The 12,546-nt window shown below is 37.9% G+C and overlaps 1 protein-coding gene across 1 annotated transcript in view; it reads right to left on the bottom strand.

Annotated features, from left to right (window-relative positions):
• The window catches only part of TNNI3K (TNNI3 interacting kinase), a 291,813-nt gene that overhangs the window by 93,526 nt on the left and 185,741 nt on the right, over positions 1-12,546 (bottom strand). The window contains exon 20 of the mRNA XM_063104384.1: positions 9,053-9,185. Coding sequence (XP_062960454.1) covers positions 9,053-9,185 — 133 coding nt within the window. The remainder of the gene's footprint in view (positions 1-9,052; positions 9,186-12,546) is intronic.

The raw sequence follows: 12,546 nt of genomic DNA, 5'->3' as shown, positions 1-12,546 counted from the left end.
TTACAACAAGTTTTTTTTTTTTAAATTTTGGTAGAAATAGATAAGTTGATTCTAAAATTTATACGGAAAAGCAAAAAACCTAAATAGCTAAAGCAATTTGAACAAAGAAAAGCAAAGTTGGAGGATTCATATTACCTGATTTCAAGACTTACTATAAGCTATCAAGATAGTTTGATATTATTGTAAGGGTAGACGTAAAGATCAATGAAACAGAATAGAGTCAGAAAAAGATACATATGTACACACTTATATGGTCAACTAATCTTTGACAAAGGTACCAAAATTATTTATTTATTTACTTATCTATTTATTTATTTATTTATTATGAATATTCATGAGATACAAAGCTGATTGTCCCCCCTCCTGTCCATGATGTGAGGGCCAGATTCATACTGGGGGCATATCCATTACCAGAAATTACGTTTGGGGCCGAACCTGTGGCTCACTCAGGAGAGTGAGGCGCTGGGAGTGCAGTGGCACTCCTGCCATGGGTTCAGATTCTATATAGGGATGGCCGGTGTGCTCACTGGCTGAGCACGGTGCAGGAGACACCAAGCCAAGGGTTCCGATCCCCTTACCGGTCATAAAAAAAAAAAAAAAAAAAAAATGAAATTACGTTTGTACCCTTTGTCCCCTCGCAATTATCCCCCATCCTCCCTCCCCTACCCCCTCTCCCCTCAATTCCAATTTGTAGCCCTAGTAATGTTCCCTCCCTCTGTTGGATCATGGCACTACTGTGGTCTTTCTTTCCTGCCTTCCTTTCTCTCTTAGCTCCCACATATGAGTGAACACATGTGGTATTTATCCCTCTCTGCTTTGCTTGTTTCACTCAACGTAAGTTTCTCCAGGTTCATCCATGTTGTTGCAAATGGGAGTATTTCATTCTTTGTTATGGCAGAGTAGTACTCCATTGTGTATATATTCCCCAGTTTCCTTATCCAATCATCTTTTGATGTACATTTGGGTTGGTTCCATATCTTGGCTATTGTAAACAGATCTACAATAAACACAGGAGTGCACGTATCTCTTCGACATGATGATTTCCATTCCTCTGGATATATACCTAGAAGAGGGATTGCTGGATCATATGGAAGATCTACCTGTAGTTGATTGAGAAAACTCCAAATTGTTTTCCAAAGAGGTTGTACTAATTTTCAGTCCCACCAACAGTGCAGTTGTGTTCCCTTCTCTCCACACCCTCACCAGCATTTGTTATTCACCATCTTTTTGATTATAGCCAGTCTAACTGGAGAGAGGTGCTATCTCAATGTGGTTTTAATTTGCATTTCCGTAATGACTAGTGATGTTGAGCATTTTTTCATGTATCTGTTGGCCATTTGTATGTCTTCCTTTGAAAAATGTCTATTCAGCTCCTTTACCCATTTTTTAATTGGGTCATTTATTCTTTTACTGCATAATTGCTTGAGTTCTATGTATATTCTGGATATTAGTCCCTTGTTGGATGCATAGTTGGCAAAATTTTTCTCCCACTCTGTAGGTTGTCTTTTCACTGTGTTGATTGTTTCTTTTGCTGTGCAGAAACTTTTTTGTTTGATGAAGTCCCATTTGTTTATTTTTTCTTTTACTGTTTGTGCTTTCAGGCTCATGTTCATAAAGTCTGTGCCCTGACCGAACTGCTGTAGTGTTTCATCTATATTTTCCCTTAGTAATTTTACAGTTTTGGGTCTTATACCTAGGTCTTTAATCCATTTTGAGTTGATTTTAGTGTATGGTGAGAGATGCATATCCAGTTTCATTCTTCTGCATATGGATATACAGTTTTCCCAGCACCACTTGTTGAAGAGGCAATCTTTTTCCCAATGTAGATTTTTCTTGCTTTTGTCTAATATCAGATGGCTATAAGCCTGAGGAGTGATTTCTGGGTTCTCTATTCTATTCCACTGGTCTGAATGTCTATTTTTATAACAGTACCATGCTGTTTTGGTTGCAACAGCTTTGTAGTATAATTTGAAGTCAGGCAGAGTTATGCCTCTGGCTTTGTTTGTTTGCTCAGTATTGCTTTGGCTATTCGGGGTCTTTTGTTTTTCCATATGAAAGGTAAAATTGTTTTTTCCATTTCTGTGAAGAATGTCTTTGGTATTTTCATGGGGATTGCATTGAATCTGTAGATCACTTTGGGTAGTACAGACATTTTCGCAATGTTAATTCTTTCAATCCAAGAGCATGGAATATCTTTCCATCTTTTTGTGTCTTCTTTAATTTCTTTCAGAAGTGGTTTGTAATTCTCATTGTAGAGGTCTTTCACCTCCTTGGTTAAATTCATCCCTAGGTATTGCATTTTTTTGGTGACAATTGTAAATGGGCTTACTTTCTTTATTTCTCTTTCTGTTAATTCATCATGTGAGGATATAATGCTACTGATTTGGGGGTATTTATTTTGTATCCTGAAACATTACTGAAGTTATTAACCAGCTCTAGGAGCTTTTTGATAGAGTCTTTAGGTGTTTCTATATATAGTATCATGTCATTGGCAAATAGGGAAAGTTTGACTTCACCTTATCCAATCTGGATTTTTTTTATTTCTTTCTCTTGCCTGATTGCTGTAGCTAGTACCTCCAGTACTATGTTGAATAGAAGTGGTGAGAGTGGACATCCTTGTCTTGTTCCTGTCCTTATGAGGAAGGCCCTCAGTTTTTCCACATTCAGAATAATACTGGCAGTGGGCTTGTCATAAATGGCTTTTATTGTGTTAAGATATTTTCCTTCTATACCTAATTTGTTGAGGGTCTTTATCATGAAGGAATGCTGAATTTTGTCAAATGCTTTTTCAGCATCTATTGAGATGATCATATGGTCTTTGTCCTTGAGCTTGTTGATGTGATGTATCACATTTGTTGGCTTTCATATGATGAGCCATGCTTGCATCCCTGGGATGAATCCCACTTGATCATAGCATATAATTTTTTTAATATGTTGCTATATTCTAATTGCTAATATTTTGTTGAGGATTTTAGTATCTAGGTTTATCAAGGATATTGGCCTGTAATTTTCTCTTTTTGTTGTGTTTTTATCTGGTTTTGGTATCAGAGTTATGTTGGCCTCATAAAATGAGTTTGGGAGAATAGCATTTGTTTCAATTGTTTGGAACAGTTTCATAAGAATTGGTATTAACTCCTCTTTAAAAGTTTGATAGAATTCAGCTGTTAAGCCATCCGGACCTGGACTTTTTTGTTGTTGGAAAATTGCTAATTACTGCTTCAGTCTCCTGGCTTGTGATTTGTCTGTTCAGGTTTTCTATCTCTTCTTGGTTCAGTCTTGCTAATTTGTATGTATCTAGAAACTTATCCATATCTTCCAGATTTTCAAATTTGTTTTCATACAGTTGTTTATAATAGTCAGTAATGATTCTTTATATTTCTGTGGTGTCAGTTGTAATGTCCCCCTTTTCATTTCTGATTTTTGTTATTTGGGTCTTCTCTCTCCTTTTTTTTCTTTTTTTGTTTTTGTTTTTGTTTTTGTTAATCTAGCTAATGGTGTGTCTATTTTGTTTATCTTCTTGAAAAAACAACTTTTAGTTTTGTTGATCTTTTCTATTGTTTTTTGTGTCTCTATTTCATTTAGTTCTGCTCTGATCTTAATTATTTCTTTCTATCTACTGCCTTTAGGTTTGGATTGTTGTTCTTTTTCAAATTCTTTGAGGTATAGCATTAGGTCATTTATTTGGAGTCTTTCCATTTTTTTGATATAAGAATTTACTGCAATAAATTTACCTCCTAGTACTGCTTTTGCAGTATCCCACAAGTTTTGCTATGATGTATCTTTATTTTCATTAGTTTCTAGAAATTTTTTGATTTCCTGTTTAATTTCTTCTTGGGCCCGTAGGTCATACAGGAGCCTATTATTTATTTTCCATATATTTGTTTAGCTTCCAGCAATTTGCTTATCGTTTATCTCCAGTTTTAGTCCATTGTGGTCTGAAAAGATTGTTGGAATGATTCCAATTTTTTAAAATTTGCTGAGACTAGATTTGTGACCTAATATGTAGTCTATCCTGGAGAATGTACCATGAGCTGATGAGAAGAAAGTGTATTCTTTAGCTGTTGGGTGAAATGTTCTGTATATATCTGCCAAGTCCAGTTGGTCTAGGATGTAGATTAAATACTGTGTCTCTTTGTTGAATTGTTGCCTGGAAGTCCTGTCCCATACTGAGGGAGGGCTGTTCAGATCACCCACTATTAATGTATTAGGTCCTATCTCCTTATTAAGGTCTAAGAGTGTTTGCTTAATATATCTGGGTGCTCCGGTATTGGGTGCATACATGTTTATGATTGTTATGTCTTCTAGCTAGATAGTTCCCTTTATCATTATATAATGGCCTTCTTTGTCTTTTTAAATGGTTTTTGGCTTAAAGTCTATTTTGTCTGATGTAAGAATAGCTACTCCTGCTCCTTTTTGGTTTCCATTTGCATGGTATATATTTTTCCTTCCCTTCACTTTTAGTCTATGAGTGTCTTTACAGGTGAGATGGGTCTCTTGAAGACAGCATATACTTGGGTCTATCTTTTTAATCCAGTCAGTTAGTCTGTGTCTTTTGTATGGGGAGTTTAGTCCATTCACATTCAGAGAAATTATTGAGAAGTGTTGTTTAATTCCTGTCATTTAATTGCTGCTTGTTCAGTGGTTTAAATATCTTTTGATCATTATTTCCCCTTTTATTTCTCTTCTTCAATGTGAGTTGGGAATTTAAGGCAGAATGATATAGCTTCTTTCTCTTTCTTGCTGGCATTTTTGTTTTAACTGTGGGTTTTGCTCTTGCTTGTGTATTCGTGCAGATGGTCACCATTATTCAGATTCCAGATGAGTGAGTCCCTTGAGAATTTCTTGCATGGCTGGTCATGTGGTGGTGAACTCCCACAATTTTTGTTTATCTGGGAAATACACTATTTCTCCCTCGTTTCTGAAGGAGAGCCTTTCTGGGTAAAGAATTCTTGGCTGGCAGTTTTTTTCTTTTAGTATTTTGAATATATCATTCCATTTTCTTCTTGCCTGTAGGGTTTCAGTTGAGAAGTCTGCTGTTAGTTTGATGGGTGTTCCCCTATAAGTGACCTGACACTTTTCTCTTGCTGCTTGTAGAATTCTCTCTTTGTTTTTGAGCTTTGCAAATTTAACTATAATATGTCTTGGGGAGGATCTTCTTGCGTTGAATCTGTTTGGGGGCCTTTGAGCTTCTTGGATCTGAAGGTCAGTATCTCACCCTATACCTGGGAAGTTTTCTGTTACTATTTCCTTGAGTAGGTTTTTGATACCTTTTCCTTTCTCCTGCCCTTCAGGAATACCCACAATTCGGATCTTAGAGCACGTGAGGTTGTCTGCTATCTCTCATAGGTTTTCCTCATTATTTTTAATTGTTTTTTCCTTTTTTTGTCTGCCTGACTTATTTCAAAAAGACCATCTTCAAACTCTGAAATTCTTTCTTCTGCTTGCTCTACCCTGCTGCTCAAGCTCTCAGTCATGTTTTTTTTTTTTATTTCATTGAGTGAGTCTTTCATTTCTAGAAGTTCTGCTACACTCATTTTTATGATATTAATCTCTTTGTAGATTTCCTTCTTCATATTTTGGATGTTTTTTCTTGTTTCATTGTGTTCTCTAATTGAATCTTTCTTTATTTCTTCAAGTTTTCTTAAGATCATTGCTCAAAATTCTTTTTTAGACATTTCAAGGATTCCCTGTTCTGTGGAGTCTGACTTTGGGGCATTACTATATCCTTTCAGTGGTGTCATTTCTTCTTGATTGTTTGTGCTTCTAGTGTGTTTTCACTGATGCTTGGTCATTTGGTAGGGCTTGCTTTCTCTATTACACTGAGGTTGGCTCTGGAGTGGGCTTGGTTGCTACTGTGGGGGGTGAATTGTCTTTGCTTGACAGTAGGTGTGGTGATGTTATGTTAAACTACCTTGGTTGCCATTCTAGACTCTTGTCATAGAATGAGCCCCTAGTGCATGGAGTTCTGCTGGGCCAAACTTGGTGGGTTGGAACTGTAGGCTGGTGCTCTCTCCTGGGTCTGAGGCAGGATGAGGGGCTGCATGGAGCTGTGTGGTTCTTCTGGCTGGCGTTGCTGCCAGCTGCCCCTGGTGGGCTTACCTGTGTGGTGCTGGTTCAGGGAACGGGAGCTGGGTCTGGAGCTACCCCCTGCCTGGATCCGAGGCAGTGGGGTGAGAGAGCCACATGGAGCTGCCTGGTTCCACTGTCTTGAGCTGCTGCCAGCTGCTTCCGGTGGGCTCCCCTATGCAGAGCCAGTTCAGGGTGCAAGAGTGGGGCCTGGAGCTTCCCCTCTGCCTGGGTTCAAGGCGGCAGGGTGAGGGAGCCATGTGGAGCCACAGTTCCACTGGCTGGCACCAGGGGGCTCACCTGCATGATGCCAGTTCAGGGTGCCAGGGCTGGGCCCCAAAATAGTTTAATGGAGAAAGAATAGCTTTTTTTTCAGCAAATCATGCTTAAACAATTGGATATCCATATTTAAAACAAACAAACAAAAATAACAAATTCAGTATGCTCATACTGCATACCATAAAAGAGAAGAACTCAAAATGGATCTTACAAATATAAAACCCATACTTAAAAGACTTCTGTAAGAAAACATAGGAGGAAGTCTTTGTGGCCTGGGTGAAGCAAGAATATTTTAGATAGGACACACAAGAAAAATTGATTTAGAAATTTGATAAGATGGACTTCATTCAAATTAAAAACTTCTGCTCTTTGAAAGACATTGCTAAGATCATGAAAAGGCAAGCCACAGACTATAGGAAAATTCTTGCAAAACACATAGCAGATGAAGTACTTCTACCTACAGTCTAAGAACTCTTACAACTAAATAAGACAATTTGAATAAACACTTCAAAAAAGTAAGAGATATGAATAACAAATAAGCACATAAAAATATTATCAACATTGTTAGTCATCACAGAAATATAAAGTAACACAGTGATTTACCACTATACCTCAACTCAAATGGCTAACACCCACTCACATACATATATATATATATATATACACACACACATATTATATATATGCATTTTTTAATAGACAATGCAAAGTGCTGGCAAGGATACAGAACAACTGAAATTCTTATAGACTACTGGTTGGAACCCATAATGGTGCGAACACCTTGGAAAAACTCTTACCGTAAGATCTAATAATACATGTCTTATATATTTATCCAAGAGAAATGAAAACAACCACACGAAAACTTGAATGGTTTTAACAATTTTATGCATTACAGCCCTAAAGTGAGAATAATTCAAATGATTATCAATTTTGAATGCATAAACAAATTGAGACACATCTACAACATGGAATACTGTACAGCAGTGAAGAAGAATGAATTACTGATAAATGCAATAACATGATTTCATTTATATGACATTCTGGAAGAGTCAAACCTATAGGGACAGAAATCAGGTCATTGGTTGTCAGCAGCTGCAAGTCTAAGACGTGGATTGACTCCCAAAATGGGATGAAGTAACTTTTTAAAGTAATGGAAATATTCTAAATCTTAATTGCAGTTGTGGTTATAAAACTGTATGTATTTAATAAAATTCATTTAATTTTCAACCCCCAAAAGTAAATTTTGCTGAATATGTTATATCTCAATAAACATGATTTTTTGAAGAGAATTTGCAGTAGTTTAAATAAAAGATGGTGACTTGAGCTAGTATAGTGATAGGTGCTGGTACATAGTAGATAAATACAAGATGTCTTAAGAGGTAAAATCAACAGGACCAGGGGAATGGATTGACATGGGAGTAAGGAGAAGGAAGATGTATCTCTCTCTTATTAAAAACATAACATAGAATATCTAGAATTACAATTAATTTGTTATATATTCATGGGTCTTATCAGAATGCAAACTCAGAGAGATAGAGAGACAGCATCATATCAAAACAAGACCTTACAAATGGCAATGTTGGTCCAGATCAAAATAGATTCCTCCCATCCACATTATAATAAGGTCTAAATCTCATCATTTAAAACCATGAACTATCTATATAGAGAAAGATTTGGACAATTATATCATCACTGTTCTCAATCAACTATGCAAAGAGCATGTAATTTGTAAAAAGCATTCTGTTAGACACTATGCAGAGTGTAATTAAAAGACCATATGGTATTATGGGAAAAAATACCTTGAAAAGAGAATATGAGGTGTGGCTTTTGCTCTGTACATGAGTATTAATAGATGTTATGATCCTGGTTAAGACTTGTTAAAAGGGATGTTTGGCTAATATCCTTTTTGACTTTATCCTCATTGTTGATACATTGTTTATAGGGTGGCCTTTAGGAGGAGCTTACAATATAATTCATTTAAAACCTAAATTTGACAACTACTTTTCAAGCATGCTAGGTTCTAGGGATGCACAGTCCTTAAGGAGTTTCCAGTCTATTGTAACAAGACAGGAGAGCAACCCAAATAAAACTGAGAGACAGATACAAATAAAGTTTACCTTAAACCTGAATAGGTGCACATTTTGCCTGCATTAGATTCTTCACTTCCATTCTCTACATGTAAGCAGAGAGCACAATGCATATCATCAACCAAAATGAGGCCAACTAACAAAGCCCCACTTTTGGAATGTATCCATATACTCGCATATAATACAAATTATTAGGAAAAACAATTGTCTTTTGTATAATGTGACATGCAGAGAGCTGCTCTGATAGGCTATTTTTGTGTTGTCACTTTCTTGCCCCAACATACATATTAAAAGTGCACTTCTAAGATCTAAGCTCAAAAAATAAATACTGAATTGGTCCCACATGCCATCTGGCTATAGGGATTTGCTCGTTTTATTAACAACAGATAAATCAAATATCTAAACTTTAATAAAATATACCTACACTTCTGTGTGCCTGTGCCTGAAATCACAGAGATAAGTCATTAAGTTTTCTGGATAGGATGTACAAATTAAATTTGAGATTGTTTACTTACCTTTTCTCTTGCCATCCCACTGAGAATAATCATTTGGGGAAGAAAATGTTTCTTGAAGTTTTGAAAATGAACTAGACTTTGGAAAACAGAGAAACAAAGTCTTACCTGGCTTGAGATGAGCGAATGGGATTTCGCCGGTGAGAAGTTCCCACAGACACAGAGCGTAGCTGAAGACGTCAGCTTTGATGGTGTAGCGAGTGCATTGTGTGAACACCTCAGGAGCCATCCAGCGGAGGTTCTGTGCATCAAGAAACGTTCACAAGCCATTTACCAAGCGTAGTTCTTCCACCGCAGGCTAGTGTTCTTCTTAGTGAGGACTTTAAGTGTTTTCCTGATGCTCTCAAATGATATAAATGCAAAATATCATCGATTCTGCCCTCGATGTATGCCATAAACTGAGGTGTTTATACATGCATAGTGTGTTTACTGTGATTGTTCAGTTTCTGAAAGGGCACTTTTAAAAAACTTGAAAAAAATCATTGGAAGACCATAAAATTTGTAATTCTTCCAGAAATATTGCACCAATATTAATCACCAAGTAACTCTGCCTTATAAAATGATTCTCACAGCAGCAGCATTTTTTTCTTTATCTATCAGCATCTTTCTCCTAGAAGCCTTACATGCTTCAAAACAGCCAAACATGGATTCATCCCGGGACCCTATGCCACCCTGGGAGTGGATCACACACTGTGGGAGGTACCTTCTCTCCTTTAGGTCTTCGGGTTGTAGTTTAGGAAATTACTGAATTAGGCCCATAAATAACACTTTCACGCCTGAGGAGAGAAAGGCCATAGAGGAATGTGCAGAATATTCCTATGAGGTAGATTTCTCACTGGCAGGATAAGGTCTGTTTTATTTCTTATGTTTATCCAGATGTGCTATAGCTGGATGTTGTTTGCGTAATATGCCAGAAAGAAAGGCCATAAAATGTTACAAGTTTCTGTGTACAAAGTTATAGCCTCATATGTTTCAAAGATATTATTTACATTCTTTCCATTTGCAATGACATAGTCTTCAGTTTAAAAAATGTTTCCATCTTGGGATGCAAATGCATAAATTTGATTTGTTTGTAATTTTAGGGGAAAGAACACCAGATTTCGAGTTAGGAGAAGAAACTTCTAGTTCTGGCTGTACTAATTGGGCAGCTCTGGGCAAGTCTCTTATGCTTTCCAGACCTCAAGGACAAAACAGAAGAGTCAGGCCCTTCCAGCTCTACAATCCCATGGCTCCACATCATATTAATAAACTTTGCCAAACACCTTTGTATGTCCATTGAAGGAAACCAGTATTCTTTTATTACTGTTACTGAAATCCTGTGTGTAGTGCTGGCTGCTGCTAATTCTTTTAAATGTCTACCTCATTTTAAAATCATGCATAAGTACAGCTTTCCAAGAATATCTTTATTCCGATTATGGTGCTCATGTGCAATTCTTCCACATGAGCGTTCACATTCCAAGTAGCCTCCTTTATAGTATATATAGCCTACTGTACAGTAAGCTATGCATTGTCACAACATTGCATAAGTGGGAGTATACAGTATGTCTATTTTTGCACAGGGGGACTGTATCATAAAGTAATTAGGGAACTTACGTAAGGCCACATAACTGGCAAGAACAAAACAGCCTTTGAAATAAATCCAGAGTAGTGCTGTGTTTAGAGACTAGGCAGCTAGGATAAAAGAATTATTACTTGCTGTTGGTTCAATTCAATTCAATTCCATTCAACAGAAGTTTATTTAGTCAGAGTCTCAACTGGCCGCATTTTAGAATCACCTGGGGGAACTTTTAAAAGATAGAGGTAACCAAGATCAACCTTAGGCTAATGAAATCATAAATTTTAGGGGTTGGATTCGGGCATTATGCTTTCTAAAAGTTTCTAAACTGATTTCAATGTGCAGCCAGGGTTGAGAACCACTGATTGAGCTGCCTGTATGTCCCAGGTCCTAGACGAGGTCTGTGTGTCCTTCCAAAAGAGGACTTCTCCCACCTCCCTTACCTCAAATCCTGCCACATTCCTCCTTGCTCACCGCACTCCATCCACTCTGGCTTTGAACACACTAAGTACTCTCCTGCTCAGGGCCTTTGCAGTTACCCCATGTGATGACTGACTCCCATGTCAGGTCCCTTATGTAACGTTATCTTCCTCCCTCACCCTATCTAAATGGCATCCCCATCACTCTCCACTCACTTACTCTGCTTTTATTTTTCTTCATAACACTCATCACCACTAATATATGTTTTGTTAATTTGCTCAGTGTCTATCTCCTTCCAGCAGACTATTAGCTCCATAGAAACAAGAACTTTATTTGTTCACTGCAATATCCCAGTTCTTAGAAGAATATCTGGCATGTAGCAGATGCTCCACAAATATTTATTGAGTGAATGAGTAAAATCTAACTGGGAAAGCAGTATGTGTAACCCTACTAACAAAACAACTTGGTCCATAATGTGGTCCTTCCTTTCTCTCTAACTCACCTCTCTCTCACTTTCTCTTCCTCACACTGCATATGCCAACAATGCCAAACTATCTGGAGTTCTCCCAGGAAGTCCGGTGTCTCTCATCCTTCCCTGTACTGTTCACTCTGCCTGGCATGCCCTTCCATCCTCCCCATCATCTGATTAACTGCTGTGTATCCCACCTGAGCTCTCATGATGCTTTGTCTTACCTCTATCATTGAACTTCCACCCTGCTTTAAATCTATCTGCTTATAACTATGTTTTCCCCACTAGAAAATGAGCTTCTTGAGGTCAAGAACTAAGTTTTTATTCATGTTTTGCATTTCGGGTCCTCTGCACAATGTCTGACACATGGTAGGCCCTCAATAAATGTTTGTTGAGTGAATAAATAAGAATGCAAACTAACAATACAAAGTGCTACAAAAAGCACAGAGAGAAAAAAAACAGAGAGAAAAGTGTGTGTGGGGGGAGGAGTGTGGGAAGATTATAGAAGGGATTCTGTTTAAAATGGGTAAAATTTGCCTGAGTCTTGCAAGATGAGTAGACTTCACTCAGGTGGGGTACAGTGAAGGGCTTTCCAGGCACAGGTTACCACAATGGCAGTCACAGGGACCTGAAAATGCATGGCATGTTTAGAGAATAGCCAGGTGGCTTTCAAATGGGGACCAGGGGCTTGAGGGAACTTGTGGTGGAGGAGGTCACAGAGGGGCCCTGGGGTCAGACTGGGGAAGGCAGGAGGCTTCCAGGCAAAGGAATTTGGATTTTAGCCTGTGGGCAGTGGGATACTGCTAAGGGTTTATAGGAGGAGGAGTATTGCCGGGCCAGCAACATTTGGCTGATGTTGCAGAGAATGAGCTAGAAGAGAGGACTGGAGTCAGAAACCTATTGTGATAGTCCAGAAGAGAGATGAAGAGGATCTGAACTGAGGTAGCAGGAAATGAGAGGTTGGGATGAACTTAAAAAACAAAAAAGAAAAAAGATAAGAAATAAACAACCACAAAAAGTGATTGAGTAGTGTGTAAGTGGAAGCAGAAAAGGGAATAAATGAAAAATTACTCTAAGCTTGGGTAATCAGATATCACAGGTAGTCAGAAAGAGAAGTGTACATTTTTCTTCCTGGGGGCAGGGGGAGTGAGAGGACAG

The sequence above is a fragment of the Cynocephalus volans genome, chromosome 8, assembly GCF_027409185.1.
Source record: "Cynocephalus volans isolate mCynVol1 chromosome 8, mCynVol1.pri, whole genome shotgun sequence".
Lineage (NCBI taxonomy): Eukaryota > Metazoa > Chordata > Mammalia > Dermoptera > Cynocephalidae > Cynocephalus > Cynocephalus volans.
This window is presented reverse-complemented; position numbering and strand designations above follow the sequence as displayed.